Source organism: Xiphias gladius, chromosome 17, assembly GCF_016859285.1.
Source record: "Xiphias gladius isolate SHS-SW01 ecotype Sanya breed wild chromosome 17, ASM1685928v1, whole genome shotgun sequence".
NCBI classification, from domain to species: Eukaryota; Metazoa; Chordata; class Actinopteri; order Istiophoriformes; family Xiphiidae; genus Xiphias; species Xiphias gladius.
In genome coordinates this window covers 8,403,521-8,431,518 of record NC_053416.1, presented here as the reverse complement: position 1 = coordinate 8,431,518, position 27,998 = coordinate 8,403,521, and the positions used below count along the sequence as shown (strand labels likewise).

The 27,998-nt window shown below is 37.0% G+C and overlaps 4 protein-coding genes across 4 annotated transcripts; all 4 read right to left on the bottom strand.

The window, feature by feature from the left end:
* Positions 1 to 1,661: 1,661 nt before the first annotated feature.
* Positions 1,662 to 27,504, bottom strand: LOC120802232 (olfactory receptor 1-like). Its single transcript, XM_040149812.1, has 2 exons — positions 27,435 to 27,504; positions 1,662 to 2,665 (listed from the first exon to the last, which is right to left on the bottom strand). The coding sequence occupies exons 1-2, from the start codon at positions 27,439 to 27,441 to the stop codon at positions 1,662 to 1,664; spliced, it is 1,011 nt and encodes a 336-aa protein (XP_040005746.1). The 5' UTR covers positions 27,442 to 27,504.
* Positions 4,770 to 5,810, bottom strand: LOC120802804 (olfactory receptor 1L4-like). The gene has a single exon (XM_040150972.1). The coding sequence runs from the start codon at positions 5,808 to 5,810 to the stop codon at positions 4,770 to 4,772; it is 1,041 nt and encodes a 346-aa protein (XP_040006906.1).
* On the bottom strand, positions 8,324 to 10,023 carry LOC120802340 (olfactory receptor 146-like). Its single transcript, XM_040150046.1, has 3 exons — positions 10,020 to 10,023; positions 9,891 to 9,935; positions 8,324 to 9,318 (listed from the first exon to the last, which is right to left on the bottom strand). Exons 1-3 carry the CDS (start codon positions 10,021 to 10,023, stop codon positions 8,324 to 8,326), a joined length of 1,044 nt encoding a protein of 347 aa, XP_040005980.1.
* Positions 11,229 to 27,488, bottom strand: LOC120802233 (olfactory receptor 146-like). Its single transcript, XM_040149813.1, has 2 exons — positions 27,435 to 27,488; positions 11,229 to 12,232 (listed from the first exon to the last, which is right to left on the bottom strand). Exons 1-2 carry the CDS (start codon positions 27,439 to 27,441, stop codon positions 11,229 to 11,231), a joined length of 1,011 nt encoding a protein of 336 aa, XP_040005747.1. The 5' UTR covers positions 27,442 to 27,488.
* Positions 27,505 to 27,998: the final 494 nt, after the last annotated feature.

The following is a 27,998-nucleotide window of genomic DNA, read 5'->3' as shown; positions in this document are numbered from 1 at the left end:
TGCTGATCTACTTCAGTGTGTTACTGTCTCATAGTTTATGTCGTCGATGTGCTGATGCAATCGATTCACTCAACTGCTGACTAGAGGATACTTCATTATCAGTAAATAAAACTACCAAACCCAACAAAAATTCTAAACCATGATTAGTGATAAAAAATAGGATGAAAAATAAATAGATCATAAATTCTCAGGTGCTATGGTTTTTCAAAAGTGCTTCTATACTGTAGGTTCTTTAAAAACAGTCTGATAAGATCTAAAATCTTTGAAAATCGGAATTAATTTTTCACAGGGGCCCATATGTATATGGACATGTGAGTATTCTATCAACATAGACTCAAAAGAAATGTGATCTTATCCTTTAAAGTGGAAATCTCTAAGAATTTTATTTAAATAAATGTCTGCTAAGCCACTATCTATCGTCGAATTTAGTTAACACAATGGTGACTGAGGGTATGACCCATTGACGAAAGTATTGACATATTTATTTATTTGCAGTATTACCAACTGGGTGTCTGTGGCAACGTTCCTGGAAAAAAAAATGCTGTATTAATTACTGCTAGTGCAAACTGAACATTTCCTACTGCTGCAGCTTCACATTAAAAGCATCGAACTGGTACAAGCGGGTTGACTTTTATTATGGAGTAGTCACAGGAAATGCAAAGTGTTTGTCAGTGAGCTCAGCTCTTATCGTTAATCAAAAATGCGTCTTCAAAACGTACAAGACAACAGTCATTTTCAGGCATTTTGTGACAGCAGATCAGTTTGAAATATTGCAGGGAATAATGGAACAAGAAGTGAAAAGTATGATGTGATTGTCCCCTCACAACATCCAAAGAACAAAGTAAAACAGCTGCACCTTTGTCTCCACAGAGTGATATTAGCAAAGACTAGACACAATAATTATAGGTAAGATTTAAAAAAAAGGTAAGATAAGAAAAAAAAAACCAACTGATCCTGCGCAGGGAAATCAAAGTACCACAATGGCACAGCAGTACAATATAGGGACACATCAGACAGTATGGATTTATTAAAAGGGATAGATGTTTAACATGAATAAAAAACATTGGACACAAATGCTACTGAACTGAATCAACACTTCTCTCAAATAGTGCAAGCTTCACAAAGTAAGACACACACACACACACACACACAGATCAGTATTTGCACAGTATATACACATTGCATGTACATATACACACATATACATATATATATATATATATATACATATATGCTGGATATACTATACACCGATCAGCCACAACAGTAAAACTGGTAACTGGTTGAAATGTTGTGGCTGGTCGATGTATATAGCAATAGATAAGTTGAAGTACTGTAAAATATAAAAACAAGTAGTTACTGTTCTTGGAGACACTCGCTGAGAGAGTTTGAGGAGTTCATTGTGTCACACCTGTTCTTTAAGATTACGGCAATAAAAGTCTTTTCAGAAAAGAGCTGCAGATGGTTTGATTCTTTTTCCTTAATTATTGTTATCTCACTCAGTGTATATTAGCAACATATGGAAATCCCAGATTTCATATTACATGGGAGATCATAGTACAACTAATGCATTATAATTAAACAATTTCCTTTGATATTCAGATTTAACAAAATACATTAAATAACACTCCTAATGTGTCAACACAGCATTGATAAAGATTTCACCTTTTTTTCCACAAGTTTATATTTCTTAGCCTATTTCTTTTCCAAAGCTCCCTGATAGAGTTCAGCACTTCTTCTGTCTTTAAAGAGTATACAATAGGATTGAGCAAAGCTGGTATGGTGTGTGTCAAAGAGGAGTTTATGATCCTGGCATTAGGATGGATGTAGGAGGACACTGCAGCTATGTTGGTGCCCACAATTGGTATGAAGAAAATAGCCACAAGGATCAGGTGAGAAGTACAAGTTTTCAATGCTTTGAGTCGTTCTTCTGCTGATGCAATCCTGCTCAGTGCTATGGAAATGCAAACATATGTGAATGCTATCAAAATAAGAGGAAAACAGAGTATTACGATGAATGAAATCCATGCCATTATGTCATTTAAAGACGTGTCATTACAGGCAAGACTGTATATTGGTGCATGATCACAGAAAAAGCTTTTTATCACCACAGATCCACAGAAGGAGAGGCGAGCTAAGAATACAACACTTAATACAAATAAAATGGATAAAAAAAACCACGCAAAAAGCAGCATTGCAGCAACAGCTGGTTTAGTCACAATACTATGGTACCTTAAAGGGAAGCAAATTGCTACAAATCTGTCATATGCCATAGTGACAAGTGTCCATGACTGCATACTTCCAAAGTACAAAACAAAGAACATATAACTTAAGCAAGCCTCATAGACAATGTATCTCCTGTCAAACAAAAATGTGTCCAAGAGTTTTGGGATGAGAGCAGTGCTTCCACACAAATCTGTCAAAGCCAGGTTGAACACAATCATGTATTTAGGTGTATGAAGAGTCTTGACCATGTAGATAACTGAGAGAAGGAGGCCATTCCCAAGAACAGTCATGATATAGACAAAACACAGGAAGACATAGTAATACTTAACATGAGGGATGTTGGAAAACCCACTGAGATAGAACTTTGCAGGTCGAACAAATGTGGCATTATACATGGTAGCAGCTTTCTCTTCTGGGTCCATTATGAATGTATGTTTCCCTAGATGTAAAAAGAAAAAATAACACAATATTTGATAAATGATGACACTGCTGCTTAATAGAAACTGTTGTAGCCAAACTCACCTCAGCAAATGTCAAGTGTGAAGTGCACTAAAGTGAGTTGTCTGTGAGAGCACTGTCATTTATATTTTATCCCTGTCACTTTGGGACAGTAGAAATGCAGGTGGCTGCGTCACATGTTCATGAATTAGATGCTGATTTACTTCATTGTGTAACTGTCTCATAGTTTATGTCATCGATGTGCTGATGCAATCGATTCACTCAACTGCTGACTAGAGGATACTTCATTATCAGTAAATAAAACTACCATGCCCAACAAAAATTCTAAACCATGATTAGTGATAAAAAATAGGATGAAAAATAAATAGATCATAAATTCTCAGGTGCTATGGTTTTTCAAAAGTGCTTCTATACTGTAGGTTCTTTAAAAACAGTCTGATAAGATCTAAAATCTTTGAAAATCGGAATTAATTTTTCACAGGGGCCCATATGTATATGGACATGTGAGTATTCTATCAACATAGACTCAAAAGAAATGTGATCTTATCCTTTAAAGTGGCAATCTCTAAGAATTTTATTTAAATAAATGTCTGCTAAGCCACTATCTATCGTCGAATTTAGTTAACACAATGGTGACTGAGGGTATGACCCATTGACGAAAGTATTGCCATATTTATTTATTTGCAGTATTACCAACTGGGTGTCTGTGGCAACGTTCCTGGAAAAAAAAAATGCTGTATTAATTACTGCTAGTGCAAACTGAACATTTCCTACTGCTGCAGCTTCACATTAAAAGCATCGAACTGGTACAAGCGGGTTGACTTTTATTATGGAGTAGTCACAGGAAATGCAAAGTGTTTGTCAGTGAGCTCAGCTCTTATCGTTAATCAAAAATGCGTCTTCAAAACGTACAAGACAACAGTCATTTTCAGGCATTTTGTGACAGCAGATCAGTTTGAAATATTGCAGGGAATAATGGAACAAGAAGTGAAAAGTATGATGTGATTGTCCCCTCACAACATCCAAAGAACAAAGTAAAACAGCTGCACCTTTGTCTCCACAGAGTGATATTAGCAAAGACTTGACACAATAATTATAGGTAAGATTTAAAAAAAAAGGTAAGATAAGAAAAAAAAAACCAACTGATCCTGCGCAGGGAAATCAAAGTACCACAATGGCACAGCAGTACAATATAGGGACACATCAGTCAGTATGGATTTATTAAAAGGGATAGATGTTTAACATGAATAAAAAACATTGGACACAAATGCTACTGAACTGAATCAACACTTCTCTCAAATAGTGCAGGCTTCAATAAGTAACAGTAGTACTTGATGTGGGAATGTTGCACTGGCTGGATGTTGTACTGTGTTTCATAATATTTTCAAGAATCTTGTTTGGTGGAATAACTATTATTCATGCCTAAACGTGTCACAGACTGATTTTTATGTATTCATCCATATTGGGTGTAAAAAAATTTAGACCTAAATGAAACGGTCAGGAGCTGTGGATGACTGACTGATGATACAGTATGGTGATTAAATGATTGTATGACACACACACACACACACACACACACACACACACACACACACACACACACACACACACACACACACACACACACACACAGATCAGTATTTTTGCACAGTATATACACATTGCATGTACATATACACACACATATATATATATATATACACACACATACATGCTGGATATACTATACACCGATCAGCCACAACATTAAAACTGGTATGTGGTTGTAATGTTGTGGCTGGTCGATGTATATAGCAATAGATAAGTTGAAGTACTGTAAAATATAAAAACAAGTAGTTACTGTTCTTGGAGACACTCGCTGAGAGAGTTTGAGGAGTTCATTGTGTCACACCTGTTCTTTAAGATTACGGCAATAAAAGTCTTTTCAGAAAAGAACTGCATATGGTTTGATTCTTTTTCCTTAATTATTGTTATCTCACTCAGTGTATATTAGCAACATATGGAAATCCCAGATTTCATATTACATGGGAGATCATAGTACAACTAATGCATTATAATTAAACAATTTCCTTTGATATTCAGATTTAACAAAATACATTAAATAACACTCCTAATGTGTCAACACAGCAGTGGTAGAGTTCACCTTTTTGGAGAAGGTTTATATTTCTTAGCCTATTTTGTTTGCAAACTTTCCTGATAGAGTTCAGCACTTCTTCTGTCTTTAAAGAGTATACAATAGGATTGAGCAAAGCTGGTATGGTGTGTGTCAAAGAGGAGTTTATGATCCTGGCATTAGGATGGATGTAGGAGGACACTGCAGCTATGTTGGTGCTCACAATTGGTATGAAGAAAATAGCCACAAGGATCAGGTGAGAAGTACAAGTTTTCAATGCTTTGAGTCGTTCTTCTGCTGATGCAATCCTGCTCAGTGCTATGGAAATGCAAACATATGTGAATGCTATCAAAATAAGAGGAAAACAGAGTACTATGATGAATGCAATCCAAGCCAGTATGTTATTAAAAGACGTGTCATTACAGGCAAGACTGAATACTGGTGCATGATCACAGAAAAAGCTTTTTATCACCACAGATCCACAGAAGGAGAGGCGGTCTATGAATCCAACAGTTAATGCAAATAAACTGGATAAAAAAAACCACGCAAAAAGCAGCATTGCAGCAACAGCTGGTTTAGTCACAATACTATGGTACCTTAAAGGGAAGCAAATTGCTACAAATCTGTCATATGCCATAGTGACAAGTGTCCATGACTGCATACTTCCAAAGTACAAAACAAAGAACATATAACTTAAGCAAGCCTCATAGACAATGTATCTCCTGTCAAACAAAAATGTGTCCAAGAGTTTTGGGATGAGAGCAGTGCTTCCACACAAATCTGTCAAAGCCAGGTTGAACACAATCATGTATTTAGGTGTATGAAGAGTCTTGACCATGTAGATAACTGAGAGAAGGAGGCCATTCCCAAGAACAGTCATGATATAGACAAAACACAGGAAGACATAGTAATACTTAACATGAGGGATGTTGGAAAACCCACTGAGATAGAACTTTGCAGGGCGAACAAATGTGGCATTATACATGGTAGCAGCTTTCTCTTCTGGGTCCATTATGAATGTCTGTTTCCCTAGATGTACAAAGAAAAAATAACACAATATATGATAAATGATGACACTGCTGCTTAATAGAAACTGTTGTAGCCAAACTCACCTCAGCAAATGTCAAGTGTGAAGTGCACTAAAGTGAGTTGTCTGTGAGAGCACTGTTATTTATATTTTATCCCTGTCACTTTGGGACAGTAGAAATGCAGGTGGCTGCGTCACATGTTCATGAATTAGATGCTGATTTACTTCAGTGTGTTACTGTCTCATAGTTTATGTCGTCGATGTGCTGATGCAATCGATTCACTCAACTGCTGACTAGAGGATACTTCATTATCAGTAAATAAAACTACCAAACCCAACAAAAATTCTAAACCATGATTAGTGATAAAAATAGGATGAAAAATAAATAGATCATAAATTCTCAGGTGCTATGGTTTTCAAAAGTGCTTCTATACTGTAGGTTCTTAAAAACAGTCTGATAAGATCTAAAATCTTTGAAAATCGGAATTAATTTTTCACAGGGCCCATATGTATATGGACATGTGAGTATTCTATCAACATAGACTCAAAAGAAATGTGATCTTATCCTTTAAAGTGGAAATCTCTAAGAATTTTATTTAAATAAATGTCTGCTAAGCCACTATCTATCGTCGAATTTAGCTAACACAATGGTGACTGAGGGTATGACCCATTGACGAAAGTATTGCCATATTTATTTATTTGCAGTATTACCAACTGGGTGTCTGTGGCAACGTTCCTGAAAAAAAAAATGCTGTATTAAGTCACCGCTAGTGCAAACTGAACATTTCCTACTGCTGCAGCTTCACATTAAAAGCATCAAACTGGTACAAGCGGGTTGACTTTTATTATGGAGTAGTCACAGGAAATGCAAAGTGTTTGTCAGTGAGCTCAGCTCTTATCGTTAATCAAAAATGCGTCTTCAAAACGTACAAGACAACAGTCATTTTCAGGCATTTTGTGACAGCAGATCAGTTTGAAATATTGCAGGGAATAATGGAACAAGAAGTGAAAAGTATGATGTGATTGTCCCCTCACAACATCCAAAGAACAAAGTAAAACAGCTGCAACTTTGTCTCCACAGAGTGATATTAGCAAAGACTAGACACAATAATTATAAGTAAGATTTAAAAAAAAAGGTAAGATAAGAAAAAAAAAAAAAACTGATCCTGTGCAGGGAAATCAAAGTACCACAATGGCACAGCAGTACAATATAGGGACACATCAGACAGTATGGATTTATTAAAAGGGATAGATGTTTAACATGAATAAAAAACATTGGACACAAATGCTATTGAACTGAATCAACACTTCTCTCAAATAGTGCAAGCTTCAATAAGTAACAGTAGTATTTGATGTGGGAATGTTGCACTGGCTGGATGTTGTACTGTGTTTCATAATATTGCGGTCACCGTTCTTTCAAGAATCTTGTTTGGGTGGAATAACTATTATTCATGCCACCTAGGATGATTAAACGTGTCACAGACTGATAGCTTGTTTTATGTATTCATCCATATTGGGTGTAGCAAAAATTTAGACCTAAATGAAACGGTCAGGAGCTGTGGATGACTGACTGATGATACAGTATGGTGATTAAAATGATTTGGATTGATTCAGCCAGTGCTGAAGTTACATTTTAGGATGGTGTTTATTTTATTGGATAAATGAGGAGAATGTTTGGTGAGAACACTCTTTCTGACTCTTGACTTTTACATGCTTAATTTTATGACAGTATGAATAATGGTATGATTTCCAATGTTTGAAAACCGATGAAAGCAAGCTGAAGCGTTGGCTATTTGCTCTTATCTACTGTAACACTGAAACACACTCTCACACACACACACACACACACACACACACACACACACACACACACACACACAGATCAGTATTTGCACAGTATATACACATTGCATGTACATATACACACACATATATATATATATATATATATATATATATATATATATATACATATATATATATATATATATATATATATATATACATATATATATATATATATACATATATATATATATATATATATATATATATATATATATATATATATATATATATATATATACACACACACATACATGCTGGATATACTATACACCGATCAGCCACAACATTAAAACTGGTAACTGGTTGTAATGTTGTGGCTGGTCGATGTATATAGCAATAGATAAGTTGAAGTACTGTAAAATATAAAAACAAGTAGTTACTGTTCTTGGAGACACTCGCTGAGAGAGTTTGAGGAGTTCATTGTGTCACACCTGTTCTTTAAGATTACGGCAATAAAAGTCTTTTCAGAAAAGAACTGCATATGGTTTGATTCTTTTTCCTTAATTATTGTTATCTCACTCAGTGTATATTAGCAACATATGGAAATCCCAGATTTCATATTACATGGGAGATCATAGTACAACTAATGCATTATAATTAAACAATTTCCTTTGATATTCAGATTTAACAAAATACATTAAATAACACTCCTAATGTGTCAACACAGCAGTGGTAGAGTTCACCTTTTTGGAGAAGGTCGTGTTGCTAGGCCTATTTTGTTTGCAAACTTTCCTGATAGAGTTCAGCACTTCTTCTGTCTTTAAAGAGTATACAATAGGATTGAGCAAAGCTGGTATGGTGTGTGTCAAAGAGGAGTTTATGATCCTGGCATTAGGATGGATGTAGGAGGACACTGCAGCTATGTTGGTGCTCACAATTGGTATGAAGAAAACAGCTACAAGGATCAGGTGAGAAGTACAAGTTTTCAATGCTTTGAGTCGTTCTTCTGCTGATGCAATCCTGCTCAGTGCTATGGAAATGCAAACATATGTGAATGCTATCAAAATAAGAGGAAAACAGAGTACTATGATGAATGCAATCCAAGCCAGTATGTTATTAAAAGACGTGTCATTACAGGCAAGACTGAATACTGGTGCATGATCACAGAAAAAGCTTTTTATCACCACAGATCCACAGAAGGAGAGGCGGTCTATGAATCCAACAGTTAATGCAAATAAAATGGATAAAAAAAACCACGCAAAAAGCAGCATTGCAGCAACAGCTGGTTTAGTCACAATACTATGGTACCTTAAAGGGAAGCAAATTGCTACAAATCTGTCATATGCCATAGTGACAAGTGTCCATGACTGCATACTTCCAAAGTACAAAACAAAGAACATATAACTTAAGCAAGCCTCATAGACAATGTATCTCCTGTCAAACAAAAATGTGTCCAAGAGTTTTGGGATGAGAGCAGTGCTTCCACACAAATCTGTCAAAGCCAGGTTGAACACAATCATGTATTTAGGTGTATGAAGAGTCTTGACCATGTAGATAACTGAGAGAAGGAGGCCATTCCCAAGAACAGTCATGATATAGACAAAACACAGGAAGACATAGTAATACTTAACATGAGGGATGTTGGAAAACCCACTGAGATAGAACTTTGCAGGTCGAACAAATGTGGCATTATACATGGTAGCAGCTTTTCTGGGTCCATTATGAATGTCTGTTTCCCTAGATGTAAAAAGAAAAATTAACACAATATTTGATAAATGATGACACTGCTGCTTAATAGAAACTGTTGTAGCCAAACTCACCTCAGCAAATGTCAAGTGTGAAGTGCACTAAAGTGAGTTGTCTGTGAGAGCACTGTCATTTATATTTTATCCCTGTCACTTTGGGACAGTAGAAATGCAGGTGGCTGCGTCACATGTTCATGAATTAGATGCTGATCTACTTCAGTGTGTTACTGTCTCATAGTTTATATGTCCGATGTGCTGATGCAATCGATTCACTCAACTGCTGACTAGAGGATACTTCATTATCAGTAAATAAAACTACCAAACCCAACAAAAATTCTAAACCATGATTAGTGATAAAAAATAGGATGAAAAATAAATAGATCATAAATTCTCAGGTGCTATGGTTTTTCAAAAGTGCTTCTATACTGTAGGTTCTTTAAAAACAGTCTGATAAGATCTAAAATCTTTGAAAATCGGAATTAATTTTTCACAGGGGCCCATATGTATATGGACATGTGAGTATTCTATCAACATAGACTCAAAAGAAATGTGATCTTATCCTTTAAAGTGGAAATCTCTAAGAATTTTATTTAAATAAATGTCTGCTAAGCCACTATCTATCGTCGAATTTAGTTAACACAATGGTGACTGAGGGTATGACCCATTGACGAAAGTATTGCCATATTTATTTATTTGCAGTATTACCAACTGGGTGTCTGTGGCAACGTTCCTGGAAAAAAAAAATGCTGTATTAATTACTGCTAGTGCAAACTGAACATTTCCTACTGCTGCAGCTTTACATTAAAAGCATCGAACTGGTACAAGCGGGTTGACTTTTATTATGGAGTAGTCACAGGAAATGCAAAGTGTTTGTCAGTGAGCTCAGCTCTTATCGTTAATCAAAAATGCGTCTTCAAAACGTACAAGACAACAGTCATTTTCAGGCATTTTGTGACAGCAGATCAGTTTGAAATATTGCAGGGAATAATGGAACAAGAAGTGAAAAGTATGATGTGATTGTCCCCTCACAACATCCAAAGAACAAAGTAAAACAGCTGCACCTTTGTCTCCACAGAGTGATATTAGCAAAGACTTGACACAATAATTATAGGTAAGATTTAAAAAAAAGGTAAGATAAGAAAAAAAAAACCAACTGATCCTGCGCAGGGAAATCAAAGTACCACAATGGCACAGCAGTACAATATAGGGACACATCAGTCAGTATGGATTTATTAAAAGGGATAGATGTTTAACATGAATAAAAAACATTGGACACAAATGCTACTGAACTGAATCAACACTTCTCTCAAATAGTGCAGGCTTCACAAAGTAAGACACACACACACACAAACAGATCAGTATTTGCACAGTATATACACATTGCATGTACATATACACACATATACATATATATATATATATATATACATATATACATATATGCTGGATATACTATACACCGATCAGCCACAACATTAAAACTGGTATGTGGTTGTAATGTTGTGGCTGGTCGATGTATATAGCAATAGATAAGTTGAAGTACTGTAAAATATAAAAACAAGTAGTTACTGTTCTTGGAGACACTCGCTGAGAGAGTTTGAGGAGTTCATTGTGTCACACCTGTTCTTTAAGATTACGGCAATAAAAGTCTTTTCAGAAAAGAGCTGCAGATGGTTTGATTCTTTTTCCTTAATTATTGTTATCTCACTCAGTGTATATTAGCAACATATGGAAATCCCAGATTTCATATTACATGGGAGATCATAGTACAACTAATGCATTATAATTAAACAATTTCCTTTGATATTCAGATTTAACAAAATACATTAAATAACACTCCTAATGTGTCAACACAGCATTGATAAAGATTTCACCTTTTTTTCCACAAGTTTATATTTCTTAGCCTATTTCTTTTCCAAAGCTCCCTGATAGAGTTCAGCACTTCTTCTGTCTTTAAAGAGTATACAATAGGATTGAGCAAAGCTGGTATGGTGTGTGTCAAAGAGGAGTTTATGATCCTGGCATTAGGATGGATGTAGGAGGACACTGCAGCTATGTTGGTGCCCACAATTGGTATGAAGAAAATAGCCACAAGGATCAGGTGAGAAGTACAAGTTTTCAATGCTTTGAGTCGTTCTTCTGCTGATGCAATCCTGCTCAGTGCTATGGAAATGCAAACATATGTGAATGCTATCAAAATAAGAGGAAAACAGAGTATTACGATGAATGAAATCCATGCCATTATGTCATTTAAAGACGTGTCATTACAGGCAAGACTGTATATTGGTCCATGATCACAGAAAAAGCTTTTTATCACCACAGATCCACAGAAGGAGAGGCGGGCTATGAATCCAACAGTTAATGCTACCACAATGGATAAAAAAAACCACGCAAAAAGCAGCATTGCAGCAACAGCTGGTTTAGTCACAATACTATGGTACCTTAAAGGGAAGCAAATTGCTACAAATCTGTCATATGCCATAGTGACAAGTGTCCATGACTGCATACTTCCAAAGTACAAAACAAAGAACATATAACTTAAGCAAGCCTCATAGACAATGTATCTCCTGTCAAACAAAAATGTGTCCAAGAGTTTTGGGATGAGAGTGGTGCTTCCACAAAAATCTGTCAAAGCCAGGTTTACCACAATCATGTATTTAGGTGTATGAAGAGTCTTGACCATGTAGATAACTGAGAGAAGGAAGCCATTCCCAAGAACAGTCATGATATAGACAAAACACAGGAAGACATAGTAATACTTAACATGAGGGATGTTGGAAAACCCACTGAGATAGAACTTTGCAGGTCGAACAAATGTGGCATTATACATGGTAGCAGCTTTCTCTTCTGGGTCCATTATGAATGTCTGTTTCCCTAGATGTACAAAGAAAAAATAACACAATATATGATAAATGATGACACTGCTGCTTAATAGAAACTGTTGTAGCCAAACTCACCTCAGCAAATGTCAAGTGTGAAGTGCACTAAAGTGAGTTGTCTGTGAGAGCACTGTCATTTATATTTTATCCCTGTTACTTTGGGACAGTAGAAATGCAGGTGGCTGCGTCACATGTTCATGAATTAGATGCTGATCTACTTCATTGTGTAACTGTCTCATTGTTTATGTCATCGATGTGATGATGCAATCGATTCACTTAACTACTGACTAGAGGATACTTCATTATCTGTTAATGGCGCAATGTAGACACAGGACAAAAATACAATACCCATTAAAAATTCTAAACCTTAATTAGTGACTTTTTTAGGATTAAAAATAAATAAACCATAAAATCTCAGGTGGTATGGTTTCAAAATTGTGTTTGGTTGGCTGATAACAGAAATGGGGAATGTACATATGGGACTGTGTGTATTGCATTAAAACAGACTCAAAAGAAATCTGAACTTATCCTTTAATAATAAAGTACAATTATAAAGCACTAGATGGTGCAGTACTTGCAGAACTATATACTCTTCCATGCTTTACTTTCAGCCTGTGGGTCTAGAGCACAGCTGTTGGTCAAGTTTGTTTACATCATATTCACCAGCAAAAATTCACCATGCTCAAGTCTGCAGAGACAAAAATTCACAAACAATGTGTAACAGCTTGGGTCCGTGTTTCTTGGTTAAGGTAGCTTGGAGAACGTAGAAGAAGACAAGATTCAAAAACGCACAGCCAATTGCACAGACTGTTTATTACTAACATATTCACCAACCTTACCAAGCCCGGTTGTACGGCTACTATCTTATCACACATGAATAAAACAGAGGCCACACATAACCCAAGTATTACACTTGAGTCGAGAGGCAAAAGGAGATAGGAGGTCAGCAGTATTCATCCGTCCGTGGTAGGTTAAGCACTCTACTAACTAAACGAAATACGAGGCGCTGATTGATAATGTTGCTTCTCTTGTACCTAGGCAACACGGTATGTCTTAAAGGTACATTCAGAATTTCGACTGTAACAAATGTATGGCACCAAAATCACCTTCTCCACAAGAGATATGGGTGTAACAGGATATGCCGTTCTGCAGGAAAAAACTACAACTAGGAATTCGCCATCAAGTTTCTCTGGCCCCGATCCGAGTCCCCTAAATATTGGTTATCAGTCCAAATGGCACTCGTATTTACTTAAATGTAAATTAGATATGTATCTAACACACTGAAATAACAACTGCTTAATGTGATGCACGTTGTTTTTCACAAATTACTTGATCAAAAATACTGAAGGGTCTGGCTCAAAAATATTCCGTAAGCTTAAAATATTGATATGATATGAATTAAAGTGTAACTAGGAGAATGTTACTCCTGAAATACAGAGAAGACACGTCACTCTGTTGGATTTGTTTGAACTACAGACACTCTATGTCAACCTGACAACTGTACATTGGTGTAACAGAGTGCAATCTCTTCCCTCACAAACAATCTTTGCCTGAGTATACACACCAGCTTGTAGAGAACACACATACCAGACAACAGAAGAAGAAGTTTAAGTTTGGCCTCACAAGTTACTCATTGAGCTAACCTTAATTAGCAGCATCCGATCTGCCACCAGATGGTGTTTGTCATTTTAATTGGTAAAAAGCAATGGTTAGCGCCAGCTAAAAATGAAAAGCTGCTCAGGACATCTCTAACTATGACAGTCTTTTAATACAAAACATTACCTAAAATAGAACTCCATCATTTTTACTCAACAAGATTTACTCATCATTTAGTCAGAGTGTGAAATCAGTTTTTTAATGTCTTCGGTGGCAATGGGGGGAGCTTTTTAAAGTCTGAGAAAATAACTTTGATGTCATCAGGGTTCTTTTCATGAGTAAAGTAACCTTTAGACTGTGCAAAAACTATGATTGTGTAGGTTTATTTCACTGTGTGAAATGGTCTAATAAATCTCGGCTGCAATCCGTGTCAGGGTGTGCATTAGGCCTATCAGTTTGAGGCGTGTGTGTAAATAGGAACAAGACTAGGTCAAAGCCTAGTTTTTTAGTTCTTCTACAGAAAGTGGCTAAGGTTTGTCCAGAAAGTCAGATTATATTTGTTGCTAGGTGCTTTTGAGAAGAAAAGTCACTCAAAGAGTGTGAAAAGTTGGTAAATCTAGTGACAAAGGCAGTAAATTGGCAACATTACCTGTAAACGCCCTCTGATGATCCAATAGAAACCTGCACCACTCTTTGTTTTGAAAATGTAGCATAAGAAACAAGCTTTACCTCAGCTTCGCAAAGTTTTCTTCTTTGTCAGAGTCCCACAAATGTCTTTTTTGTTTCGCATTGTTTTGGTTTGTGTCTGTGAATGTATGTATTCTTTTCTCTAAACTTTATTCAAGATTCCCCCCTGCACTTCTCTGGTGCAGCAGGCTTAAATCTATAGTATGTAACTGTTTCTAATATTTTTAGTTGAATTATGCTCCAAAACCTATCTTAGTGTATAAAGGTGCTTTCAAAGACTGTTGGTGCCTGGCAGCATTGCAGAGAAATTCCCTTCAAAATTTTTTGAAAGAGCCTCGCTGTTGTAACCAATCAGAGAAGGCCAAAGTCATGGGCGGGAGCTCACAGCTGTTAATTGATACATGAGCGTGCTTCCCGTCTACTACTCCTTTCGCACAGAGGCTTCAAGCTAGTATTAGCTGCAGGAAGACGTCACTATGGCTGACTCACAGGCTATCAAGCACCTGCATTAGCAGAGACAAACTAGCAGAAGTCTACAAAGAGGCTCCCGTTATCACTATTATTAAGTCCCAACTTCTCACTTGATCACTGGAAGACTTGTCTGGAGGTGTCTGTCAACACAAGAACTCCTATGCATTTTTTTCCAGAATCTATGGGTTTCTCCAGTGGGCTAAGCTCCACTTGACCAAGGGAAGCATGGGCAGCAGTTGATGCTTGTGACTCTTAGGGCTCCGTTTTTCTGAATCTGGATGCATTGCAAAGAGTGCAGTCAAATGCACCCTCAGGGGCATTTTTGTGACTGGGCATGCTTGGTGCAATTGGAAACGGGGTGGGATCAAAAAGAATACATTATTATACATTATAGGAGAGTGTGTTTTGACAATCGTGGCTAGTCACCTTCACTACTTTTATCCCCTTTAAACAAAGGACTCTTCCCATCTGCATTGTCTGGAATGTACAGAATTTCAAAAATATGAACACAACGCAGAGCAGATGATTTGTCTTTTAGGCTGAATTTACTTTTGAATTCACTTTGGACACCTTGAATATCTCACAATCATAATGTTTTCTGTGTGTAATAATGCACTGTTTTAAATATCATACAATGCAACATCATCATCTGCCATAAAATACCACCGTAGTGCCATATGTAAAGTTAAAGTAGAATAGAGTAGAATCTATATCATATCATGTCGGGGATCCACAGCGACAAATTGACCTGTATTGTCATTAAAAATGTGAAGCTCCAGGTTTTACTTTGGCCAGACTTGTTAAAAGGAAGATGAGGCACACGCTGTTGCCCCAGTTACCTTGTATGTTGGTTGGAGACACCGGAGGAGGAGGAGGAAGGAGCGGACGGTCCGGATGGAGATATTAGCAGAGACAGCAGTATTAATTGATCTAGGATTTTCCATGAGACTATGTCAAGTTTTTCCACTGTGTCAGTCTCCAGCACGCTTGATGATTTACTGCAAAAACTGTCTTGTGCATGTAAGCACAGACGTTTCCGTGGTTATTTTGCAACATTCATCTGCTTGTTGCACAGTGCGCAACGTCACTTCTGTTAGAGACTGCAGATGGAGCAGATACTCTCTGCCTTCAGATGGCTGTAAACAGACTTGCCAGTGTGTCTTCCTACTAACTTTCATGGATGACAGAGCTGGTAAGAATCACTCATTAATCTGTATTCTGCCTGGCTGGCATTAATGCCATAATACATCTTTTTTTGTGTACATTATGGTACAAAAGCGTAATTGGAAAGGAGAGCAAAACATGACTGACGGGGGTTGTGTGATTTTATGGGAGGTTTACAGGGATGTGATGCACCAAATAAAGTAACAAAAATACTATAGAAAAAAAATGTGCTGAGGAGTTGACCTAGTCTTAGCAGGTGAGCCGCAGACTGAATAAAATACACTCATTCTTGGCATCCGCCGCACCTGTCCTCCCACCAGGGGGCACGGCGAGTACCAGAGATACAGAACTGGCGTAGCAAGGAAATAACCTCAGTGCAATGCAGGAAAATACCAGTTCACCGGTGTGCCACTGTGTTTCATGTCGTGCATCAGGATGAAATTAAGCCCTTAAATTCATGCTTCAACCCGCTGTACCATCTTGGAATGAAAGCGCATGTATGCTTGTGTGTATGTTACTATGTGTGATTCCAAGTGTTGGATAAAGTTGAAACAAAGGCTTTTTGAAAACAGGACAATGAGGAGTGTGACTACTTTCCAAGATTAAAAAGAAAAGACAGGTTAAAAAAGATTAAATGTGATCAAATAGAAAGTCTGCCCTATTTTGATAGCGAAATATTCTACAATTTACTATATTTGGAGCTCCCTGCCTTTGCAATTTTATCATATTCCAATAATAAAGTTGATCTGTCTTAACATAATTCATTTTGAAATAAAAAAAATAAATTTGTAGTTTAAAATTGTTTTTCTTGTAGATAGATCAGTAGATGACGGGCAAAAGGTCTTTTGTACAAATTCTGAAACACAAAACATGTTTTTTAATCAGATTTCATAAACACTAGACAGCATAACTTTGTCCAGTTATCATACGATAATAGTACATGCAATATCATGAGAAAAGAAAATATTTAAGATTCTATAGTAGTACCATCACAATGCTATGCATGACCAAACAAACTACTAAGGGAAAGAGAAAAACAGACTTCTGGGTTTGTAAAATGTGAGATTAAAATTAAATGAATTTCCTCACATTAAGGACAGTTAGTCATCGTAACAAATTACTCTTTGGTCACAATAAACCAGAGTGCTAATACATCATAAGAATATCATGTATCTGCTTATGGGTTATTGTGTATCTTGTATTATAGCTGATTAATTTTGAAAGCATTTGTTCTTTAAAAGCAAAAGTCAGTGCAATTGATGCGGTTTGAGCATAAGAAAAAATGACTACTATTACTGTTTATATGATGCTGATGCAAAATTTTAAATTACTGTTAATAAATGAATCTACTTCACCGTTTTACAGTGGATGGTACCATGTGGTACAAAACTTAAGGGCTAAATATTTTTGTTGCAATTTTGGATTGGCCTTTTATTTTAAACAACTTCTTCAAAGATACTTTGATTTCTTGTGTCTGCAGAACATAAATGATTGGGTTTAACATGGGAGGGATGACAGCAGTCAGAGATAGGTTTATGATCCTGGCATTTGGATGTATTGTTCTCCCAAAGCAATAAACAAATATGACAGGAAGGAAATAGATTGCCACTAATGACAGATGAGCTGTACAGGTTTTAAAGGCCTTAACTCTTTCCTGAACTGTGGAAATATTTGACAAAGTATAGACAATACAGCAGTAACTTACCAAGATAAATACCAGTGGAAGCCAAAGAATAAGAATTGGTGACAAACCAGCAATTGCACGGTTGGGGGTAACATCATTGCAGCCAAGCCGGTAAATTGGGCCATGATCACAGTAATAGCTGTTAATAACCACAGACTGACAGTACGAAAGTCTTGTGAGAAGGCCAACTGCAATGAGTGTAATAGTAATGACAAACACCCAGAACGAGCCAATCAAAGACAACATGAAACTGTGAGTCACTTTCAATTGATAGTGCAGTGGAAAGATGATGGCCACCAGTCTGTCATAGGAGAGTGCAACCAGATTAAGAGCCTGCATCGAAAAGCAGGTGAAGCAGAAAAACATGAATGTCAAGCAGTCGTTGTAGGGAATGTAGCGATGGTTAAACAGAAAGATGTCAAGAACCTTCGGCACCAGTGCAGAGCTACCAAACAGGTCCACAAAGGCTAGGTTAAAAACTGCAACATATTTTGGAGTTCTCAGATTATGATCCAAAATTATTACAGTCATCACAACTGTATTTCCCAGCACTGAAACAAGGTAAATAATCAAGAGAAAGACATAGTAATACTTGATATTAGGTATGCCAATAAAACCACTTATTATGAAATATGCAGGACGCACAAAGGTAATGTTTTTCCCAAGAGCTGAGTTGAAAAAGTCCATTTGAAGACTTTCTGTCAATGTTTTACTGTTTGCAGCAAAGGGGTCCATTAAGAGGCCTGTTCCCCTCTGTGTTTCAGTTGGTGTCCTGGTTCTCTAATGCAGAGAGAGGCAAGGTCCTCACCCTTTCTCTCTTTCTGACAGAGCTGTGTCAAGCCCGGACTGTCTAGTGAGGAGTTGCTAATAAGAGAAGCAGTGCTCGTCTGTGTTTCTGTCTGTTATATCGCCCTGTCTGTTCCCTTGTGTCTACTTTACACTTTCTCTGGGCTCAAGGCCCCCCATGGGTTCACTGACAGCGCAAGTAGGAGAGTGTGGCTAGGATACAATTGATTATTAGATTATTTTTCTAACATTACACCTGTTTTAAATATATAATTGTCTGTATATGGTCCATTTTGGACTCTCTCTACTTGTATATTCTTCAAAAAAATAAGCAGAAAAGAAGAAAAAAAGGTTAAAAAAAAATCTGGTCTAATGTATGCCAACTCAATAATCAAGGTATAGCTCAACTGCAAAAATAGCATTGATGAATCAGTTATGATTTTTAATCGTATATTGTATTATACTGGCCGAAGCTTCTGAACTTCTTATTTCAGAATAAAGCGTGTTTCTGTCTTTACAGGAAAAAGGATTGTACAGTCGACCATTGTGTCTGTGCTTGACTATGGAGATATCCTTTTATTCTTCTTGCTCTACTTTAAAACAACTTGACGCAATTTATCATTGTGCTTTGTGTGTCACTGCAGGAGATAAAAATTATACTCATCACTGTTTACAATATGAAAAAGTAGACTAGTCCTCATTAGCAACAAGAAGAGAACTACATCCTGTCATTTATATCTATGAAGGTCTCCTGCAGAAGCTGCCTCAGTACACCACTTCTCTCCTCAAATTTATACCCACCATCCACCAAACCAGATGTCAGGACTGTTAAAATCCAGTTACTCCTCGGATAAATACTGAACTTGGGAAAACTGCCTTCCACTACTTTGGACCTTATAAATGCAATAAACTACAGGAGATTTTAAAACTTGAATGTCTGATCCCATTGGATTGTTCTTCTCAAAATACACAGCTGCTTGTAATGATAGCAATCCTTTATAAGCACCAGCACAGAGATAATATCATACAAAAACAAGAGATTTATTCCTCTTCTGTGCAGTAAACTCAACACATGGAAGACAACTGCTATATTCAGAGCTTAACGAGATGCTACTACTGTGTACTGGCACATCCCAAACACACCGGAAGACCCTCTCATAGTAGAGGCCTAGCTAAAACACAGGTACCCTAGCAGAAACTCAGTCAAAGGGGCATAAACATACTTGTAGTGACTTTACAGTAAAGACATTAAAAGCCTGACAGAACCTGCTCATGAAAGAATAGTTCCGACCACCTGCACCGGAGTAATAAGTTTCACTATCAGCTCTTCATTATGCAGTTTTCAGACCATGGGTCAGACAGTGATCCCCACATCCCCAAACCAAACAACACCAGTCAACAACTACAGTTCCTCTTACAAATGCCTAGCACCGTCTGTTGTCTTACATCCAGTAGGCGCATGCAGCATTTCCTGTAAATTTATTCTGTGTGGGTATGCATGATGAGTAAAAAGACCAGCCAGCTAGGAAAAATTACAATTTTTCTTTAAAAATACTAATCAAAATAAGATTTCATATATTGAAAATAGTAAGAATTAAAACTTTAAAAATTAACCCTGCTTAAGAAAAATAAAATTCTCAAGAGGCTCTTACTGTAGGGTTAAGTGACATACTGAGGAATTTCTTGCAGTCCAGAATTAATACAGTAAAGTTTGCATTGTAACGTCATTACTGCTCAGGTTAGTCAAGTCATTTGAGCAAAGAAAATCAACTGTTTGAAACAAAATAATCCAAGATCAAAGTTCCGCTTAGTAAATTTCCAAAGCCTTCAACTGGTCAATACATCTACAATGGATAATTGCAATTCATTACACTTCGATTACACTTAAGTTAGGATACAACAAGAGAAGGTCTTCTTCAGAGAATCTACACTTCCTGTAGGTGCTTCACAATACAATTCTTCCAGTTAAGCAAATCTAGTGCTCGCTGAATGACTGGAAGAGAATTCAAATATGGCAGTGTAGAGTCTTCATTACAGTAATGACGTGCCTACACATGAGGTGTTCCAGCCATCTTTTTCAGCCGTTCGTCTCATGTGCGCCTTGCTGAAACAGATATGCTCCTATTTTGAATCAATCAAGCTGTCTACAGAGGCTGTGTAATGGCTTGTGTTTCACTTGCGCTAAACGTGACTAAACAGAACCTGAAACATATTTTTGAGATTGTCCTCCTTTAAAAAATAAGCCCATAGGTCATCTGTGAAAGCCTCTTATTAAAACCCACAGTTATGTTTCAATTATTAAGTGACCTCTAGCAGCCGTAGTACCTGTGACGGGAGCAAAGGAAGATGTTTAATCCGCATTAGGGCGAGGCTTGGTTCAATGGATGGGTCGACACACTGGACTATAGTCAACATTGTTTCTTTTATCCATGAATGTTCCACAAACTTAACTGCACGTTTATTATTGTAGCCATGACTATGAAGGCCCTCTAACCTTACAGAAGTACTTATTTTAACCCAAACCGCGATCTTTTCCTGAACCTAACCAAGATGTTTTTGTCCCTAAATCTAGTCAAATTATGACCATTCCATAAACTTAACCCCATGTTTATTATTGTAATAATGACGATGAAGGTCCAATATGCCTGCCGCCATAGGGGCGCTATTTTAGGTGACACTAAAAATACATTCACTGTGATTTTTCAGATATGCATACATTCTGTCATCTTTCTTTCTTTTCCCTCCTACTATTAGTTTTGAAAACTTCACAGAGGACAGAGATAGCATTGTCAGTCTTACCTCAGCAGTCTCACACACTATAACAGGAGTTTGTAGTTATTTTGGTGTGGTGCTCTCTTTAAAAATGGTTATTTGATTTCAATACCAAGTAAAAAAAAAAAAAAAAAACAGCTACTTGATTTATAGATTTGTCATCGAAATGTAATTATCGTTGAATTAATTCACATTATGTTTTTTTTTTTTTTCAAATTGTTATTTTGGATTTCCCACTGATTTTCAATAACCTTTTCAAGGATATTTTGATTTCTTGTATCTGCAGAACGTAAATGATTGGGTTCAACATTGGAGGGAAGACTGAGGTCAGAGACAAGTTTATGATCCTGGTATTTGAATGTATTTTTTCTCATAGTAAATGTGATTAACAGTGGGATGAAATAGATTGCCACCAAAGAAAGATGGCCTATGCAGGTTTTAAAGGCCTTGTACCCTTGTTTAACTGTGGCGACTTTAGCCATAGTACAGCCAATATATAGGTAACTTAAAAAGATAAAACCAAGTGGAAGCCAGAAAAATAAGAACTGGGAACAAAAAACTAATGACATAATTTGGGAAATGGTCATTGCACGCAAGTCGGTATACCTGGCCATGGTCACAGAAATAGCTGTTAACAACCACAGACCTACAGTCTGAGAAGGCCAACTGCAATTAGTGTTACAATAATGGCAAACACCCAGATCGAGGCAATCAAAGAAAACATGAACCTATGAGTCACTTTCACTTGATAGTGCAGTGGAAAGATGATGGCCACCAGTCTGTCATAGGAGAGTGCAACCAGATTAAGAGCCTGCATCGAAAGGGAGGTGTAGCAGAAAAACATGAACGTCAAGCAGTCATTGTAGGGAATGTAGCGATGGTTAAACAGAAAGATGTCAAGAACCTTCGGCACCAAAGCAGTGCTACCAAACAGGTCCACAAAGGCAAGGTTAAAAACTGCAACATATTTTGGAGTTCTCAGATTATGATCCAAGTATATCACGGCCATTACAGCTGTGTTTCCCAGCACTGAAACAAGGTAAATAAAAAAGAGAAAGACATAGTAATACTTGATATTAGGTATGCCAATAAAACCACTTATTATGAAATATGCAGGACGCACAAACGTGATATTTTTTCCAAGAGCTGAGTTGAAAAATTCCATTTTGAAATTTTTGTCAAGCTTATACCATCCACCGACAAGGGTTGATACAGAGAACAGTACCGCACCACAGCACTGTGTTGTGTTATGTAGATTGAAGTGAGCTCGTCTCTCTCTTGCTCTCTTTTGATGATGAAGTTCTGATGAGCTTTAACTGCTTTGCAGTTCTCTTCTCTGTGTATGTCAAATACGGTCAGTGTCTGTTCCCTTGAGTCTCTTGTATGTAAGCATAAGAAAAAAACATTTTTCATCAAATTAATTAACTGCACTTGTGCTATGTACTCATAAGATTCTCATGTAGCTTTCTATTGACAGCCTAGGGAGCATCTATTTTGATGTCGTTTTTAATGTATTTCAGTTGTTGACCTCTCAGTTAGGTTCCTGTTTTGAATGCATTTGTTTTCAATATACTGCAGGTATTCTGAGAGGATACAATGAATACAGTGTACAATAGATATAGTTAAGGGGAAACAAAAAGCCTTGAAAGGAAGGATAACAATCACATATTTTTAGGGATCTAATAGGTTGCCTGACCCACAGCCATAACACTGCCAAATACATATGAATTTGTTTATGTTATTTATTATCATATTATAATGTAATGTGTACAGCACACAACACACACACGACTACAAGATGATCATGAACAATATATCCATCTTGTGTTGCTTTGGAGATATCAACAGGAGAAGTCGGACACTGAGCTATGCCACAGGTATCTATGGCTGGAATCCTGTTAACCCCTTGCATCAATCATAAATCTAGCTTAATTTAGCCTCAAAAGTCTGTCAGTTGGACGGATTATGATGACCAGTTACTGCAGATACAGGTGCCAGAGCTGTTGCTCTGAGCATGCTCAAGCTTCTTAGGATCTTGTTCATGAATGAGATTACTACAGAGTGTGAGACAGGCAAGTTGGAGTTGTCTAGAGTCATGAAGATGTTGTACTGGACCCTCATGGTCAATTGGGAGCTAAACTTAAAGACTAATCAATTGATTTACGATCATTCGATGTTCCATCACTTGTAGTCATGACCTTTGGGTCCTAACCAAAAGGATAAGATCCTGCTGAGAACCTTCATTTGATGTGCACAGGTATTTCAGAATATGCTCGATGCTGGCAGGAAGTAGACCGTTAATGCATCTAATCATACTGCTATTTACATAATAAAGTACCATATGTCCATATCAAACTTTTGTTTTCTGCACTGTACTTCAGACTTTTTTTGACTACTTCTTTCTGATTGTTTGCTTCTTGCAGTCCTCATGAGGAAGAAGTTTACAACTGAACTACACTTAAATCCCTTGTTGAATGCTAGAACAACTCTGCCTAATGAGGCTGTTAATGAGTTGTTTGTTGAAACTGCGCCTGCAGGATGATGACACATCTAGAACAGGTTAGGTAAACACTCTGTCCCAAACTGCAAGGGACAGTCAAGTGGGGGCGGGCTAGGTAAGTTGTTTTGTTAGGTAACTTGGAAGTTAGAAACTTTCCATGACCTGGATTATTTTAATACGAACAGGAAGCAGTGAATAATTCACTTGCCATGTTGGCTGAGCTACTGGATTACTTGTTTTTGAAAATAATGTTAACCATAAGAAGACAGCTCTCCAGTAAATCGACAGTAAGGGAGCAAATGAGTAAAAAAAAAAAAAAAAAAAAAAAAAAAGATTCTTATTCCATTCCCCAGGTGTCACAACTCATATGAATTCTGTCCATGAACTGGGATTGTATATAATAGGTAAAGTAGGGATTCCCAAAGAATTGCAATTCTCATCAGTTACAATTCTGAATCGATCCACAAATACCTAAAATAATTTTTTTGTAATAATGTTGGTTGAAAACATTATGTAAACAGAACGGAAAAGGTGGAACTCAACCGCATGGACATAGTGCAGCACCTGCACAGTGTACAGTGTACATGTTACAGTTATGCAGTTCATCTTAATAAAGGCAGTGAAGTACTTTGTTAATACTTCACCTGCCATCACCTAATATTAAACAGAGTCAAGCATCAAACTCCAGCACAAGCAAACAAGACCGGCTGACCTAAACACATTGCACCACTTTACAAAACTTCAACCAACTCCGAACAGCTGTCCATCCCTCTGTTTAAAAAAATAAATAAATAAAATAAATGTTTCACTGTTCTCACACAGGCAGAAGATCACAAGATGCGTATAAATTGATGCAGTCAACGTTTTACTTTAACACAATTTTCTGTACTTCTTTTCTTTATCAAAAACATTCTGCTTAACTTCCATTAATGTTTCATATTGTATTTCAGTGGAGTAAGGACACAAGTGAATGGTCTGGCACCCAGTGCACTGAAGTCAGAGCCTAAAAATTGTACCACTCCTTCTATTTATTCAATCAAAATCTATTTTGAGTTGAGAATCAATTCTCAATCAAATTGGGACCCCAAGGATTGTAACCAAAACGAGTCCTGAGTTTGCCACCCCTAACACTCATGTACTTCAGTATGCTAAAGCAGTCACTGTCCTGTTGGTGGAAGGTTCAGTGCCTTGTTTAAGGTCAGTTTGATGAGAGTTTTTTTCCCCCTTTAGCTGGGTCCCCCTGTTTCCAGTATTTATGCTAAGTTAAGATGACCACCTGCTGACTAGCCCTACCTCCTGTCTTGGAGAATTTGCCTTCTAAATTCCTTTGATACATACATTCATACTTCTTATTAATTTCATTTGCTGGGACTAAAACAATATCAGAACCTACTCCAGAGACTACTGAAGCACTGGGGCTCCAACACTTCTAAACTCAAACTATTAAATGGAGTATTATCTGTAGGGATTTACTATTAAGGTATTGTGGCCAAATTAACGAGATTAGCTCCCTGGGTATATTACATGTGTTAAGATTCTCCCACAGGGAGACATCTCTGAAAATAAATAACAAAGAGGACAAAACGGTGGGATGCATCAACTGCCTCAGGCCTGCAGGGAACGGTTCATTACACTACTATATGTTCTGCAAAAAAAAAAAAAAAACTCAGAAATTAGCCTCTGGAGGGAAGCAGCCACCTGTTAATTTGACAACATGATGATGATGATGATGATGCTGTTTTATATGATGTCCAAGAGACCTCTAACAACACTGTGTTTGTACAATACAAAGCAGCAAGATGATTTTACTCTTTATCAATGTATCTCTCAGTTTATTTGTTCAACAACTCAGCTGATTGTTTCTTTTACAAAATTCCGGAAAACAAGTGATTAATTTCATAATTAGATAAGGTAAAAGAAAGTTGCAAATCCATACTCCTCAAACTGGAATCTACAAAGGCTTAGCATTTTTATTTTATAAATGACTTAAAACAATTATTCAGGTATTAAAATTGCTGTTGATTTATTTTCATTTTCAATCATTTCTGCACTCAGGTCAAATGTACTGTACATAAGAGTTACTTGTTGTCGTAGTCACAATGTAAGTACAGTAGTATTGCTAGCTTTAGATGCAGTATACATATTAAGAGTAGTGATACATCTAGCAGTAAATGAAGTTGCAGCAGTATTACTGGTATAGTTGCAATAATAGTTGTAGTAGTCAAACTTGTAGTAGTACTATTACTACTGAACATGCCCCCAGGAGAGACCTGAGCTTCTCTTCTCCTCATAACAGGCTGTTTCCCGCAAGACAACAGTCTTGCTTAAACCTGTTATGGCCAAACTGACTAATTGGTCCTGAGAGGGTTTGTGCTTCCCCCAAACCCCTAACCCTTGTACTTTTGTTTATGTAAGTCTCATAAAAGACTTTCCACCATAGGGATTTTTTTTCACTACGTGTTTTCTCTGACATTTCTGGTCTTTGATTAAGCTGTATATTATTTATTATTTTGGTTCATTCTGTTGAGCCATGATAAAGTGGAATACAGAAAACAAACTCATGTCCTTTTTTGTACAGGATTAAATGGGTGGCATTGTGGCACTGTGGTTAGCATTACATGAAGGGCCCTCAACACTGTGTGACAAAAAAAAACATCAACTAACTTCAACAAGAACATTAAACTGTAAAAAGAAAGGTATTTATCAAATGTTGGCAGGCTTGTGCCATCGGTGAAGTGTTCATCGGAGTATCGAGCATAAATAAAAAGAAAGAAATAAACAGAAATAAAGAAAAGAAACAACTAACCCAGAGATGGAAAATCCAGGAAAAAGGCATAGGAAACAGGCACTATCACTGCAGAACTTTTAATTTTGATTTCATTTTTAATTTTTAATATGACACGCTCTGGTGCGACTCTCGAATATAAGCGTGTTTAATTGTATTTTATTTGTGAATCTATCTTCTCTGGTCCTTTATCTGAAGCTGGTGATTTTTATGTAAACTGGTTGTGTTTAATCTGCCTGCACAGTCGCAATCAAGACTATTTAGCCAAAACATGTAAAATACTACTCCGATGATATTAAAACAAGCTCAGTACAGTTTAAAATGCATCTTTTGACAGCAGCCATTTAGGAAACTGGAACCCTGAAGTTCTTAAACTGCAAGACAGACGACCAAAATTTCTGCCAGAAATTCATCCAGTTTCCCAATAGCCAGATTTTTGGCCCTTCAGGGGCCTAATCAGGCCCCTCAATCCCCCTCAAACTGAACGTCAGACACCCCATCTGCCCAGCAGGTGTCGGAAATCTGTGTGACATTTCCTCAGCATTACTGTAGCGTCCCTTATGTATTCTTGGTAGTGCTGAATATGAAGCAAAAGCTTTGACTTAATTTGGTGATTTAATTATTAATTTCAGAAACCGAACTTTTGCTTTTTACCATGTTAACAGGGAAAGTGATCTATTGCTTTTGAAAACTCTCAAAACTCATCAGGACAGTTTTGGAATTTCTGTAGTCTATCTTGATTTTATACTTACTGCTCATATGTGGTTCAGGGGGGTCTTAGCTCACAGTGATCAAGCCACTTCTCCATTTTGGTCCTGCAGACTTAGCTCCCCAGCCGAGCCCACTGTAAGAAATGGGGACAAAATCTATGTTTTCCATTGTCAAGACAATGTGATGCCAGTTTAAGTGATTATCATCAAGAGTTGCAGTTTTTAGTATGAACTTCCCTTCTGTGTTTTAAGACCACTATGCACCGTGAATTAAATTGAAACTCTTTGTGATACTGAGATGACCGGATGCTTGACAAAACAACTTGGCCTTTAGAATCTTCAGTGTGTTGGTCTGACTCATATAGGCCAAAACAATTTAAAATGAAGTATACTCTACATCCTCATTTCACATTACGTCAAAATCCTGCCATTACAGACTGCCCTAAATCATCCAAGGTGGTTTAATTTTGCCCACCAAGGGGCAGAAATACAGAATAGTTGACACACAGTCACCATAAACTATATCACCAGCTTATTAAGTTAAGGCTGATGAGTTGGCAAGCAATTGTCTACTGAACCTGTAAGGGGTATATGGCTACACAACTT

Coding starts and splice junctions, on each gene's coding strand:
- LOC120802804 (XM_040150972.1), bottom strand. CDS start 5,810: ATGGACCCAGAAGAGAAAGCTGCTACCATGTATAATGCCACATTTGTT.
- LOC120802340 (XM_040150046.1), bottom strand. Junction 9,319..9,890: donor CACATTTCTTTTGAGTCTAT/GTTGATAGAATA, acceptor GACCCAGAAAAG/CTGCTACCATGTATAATGCC.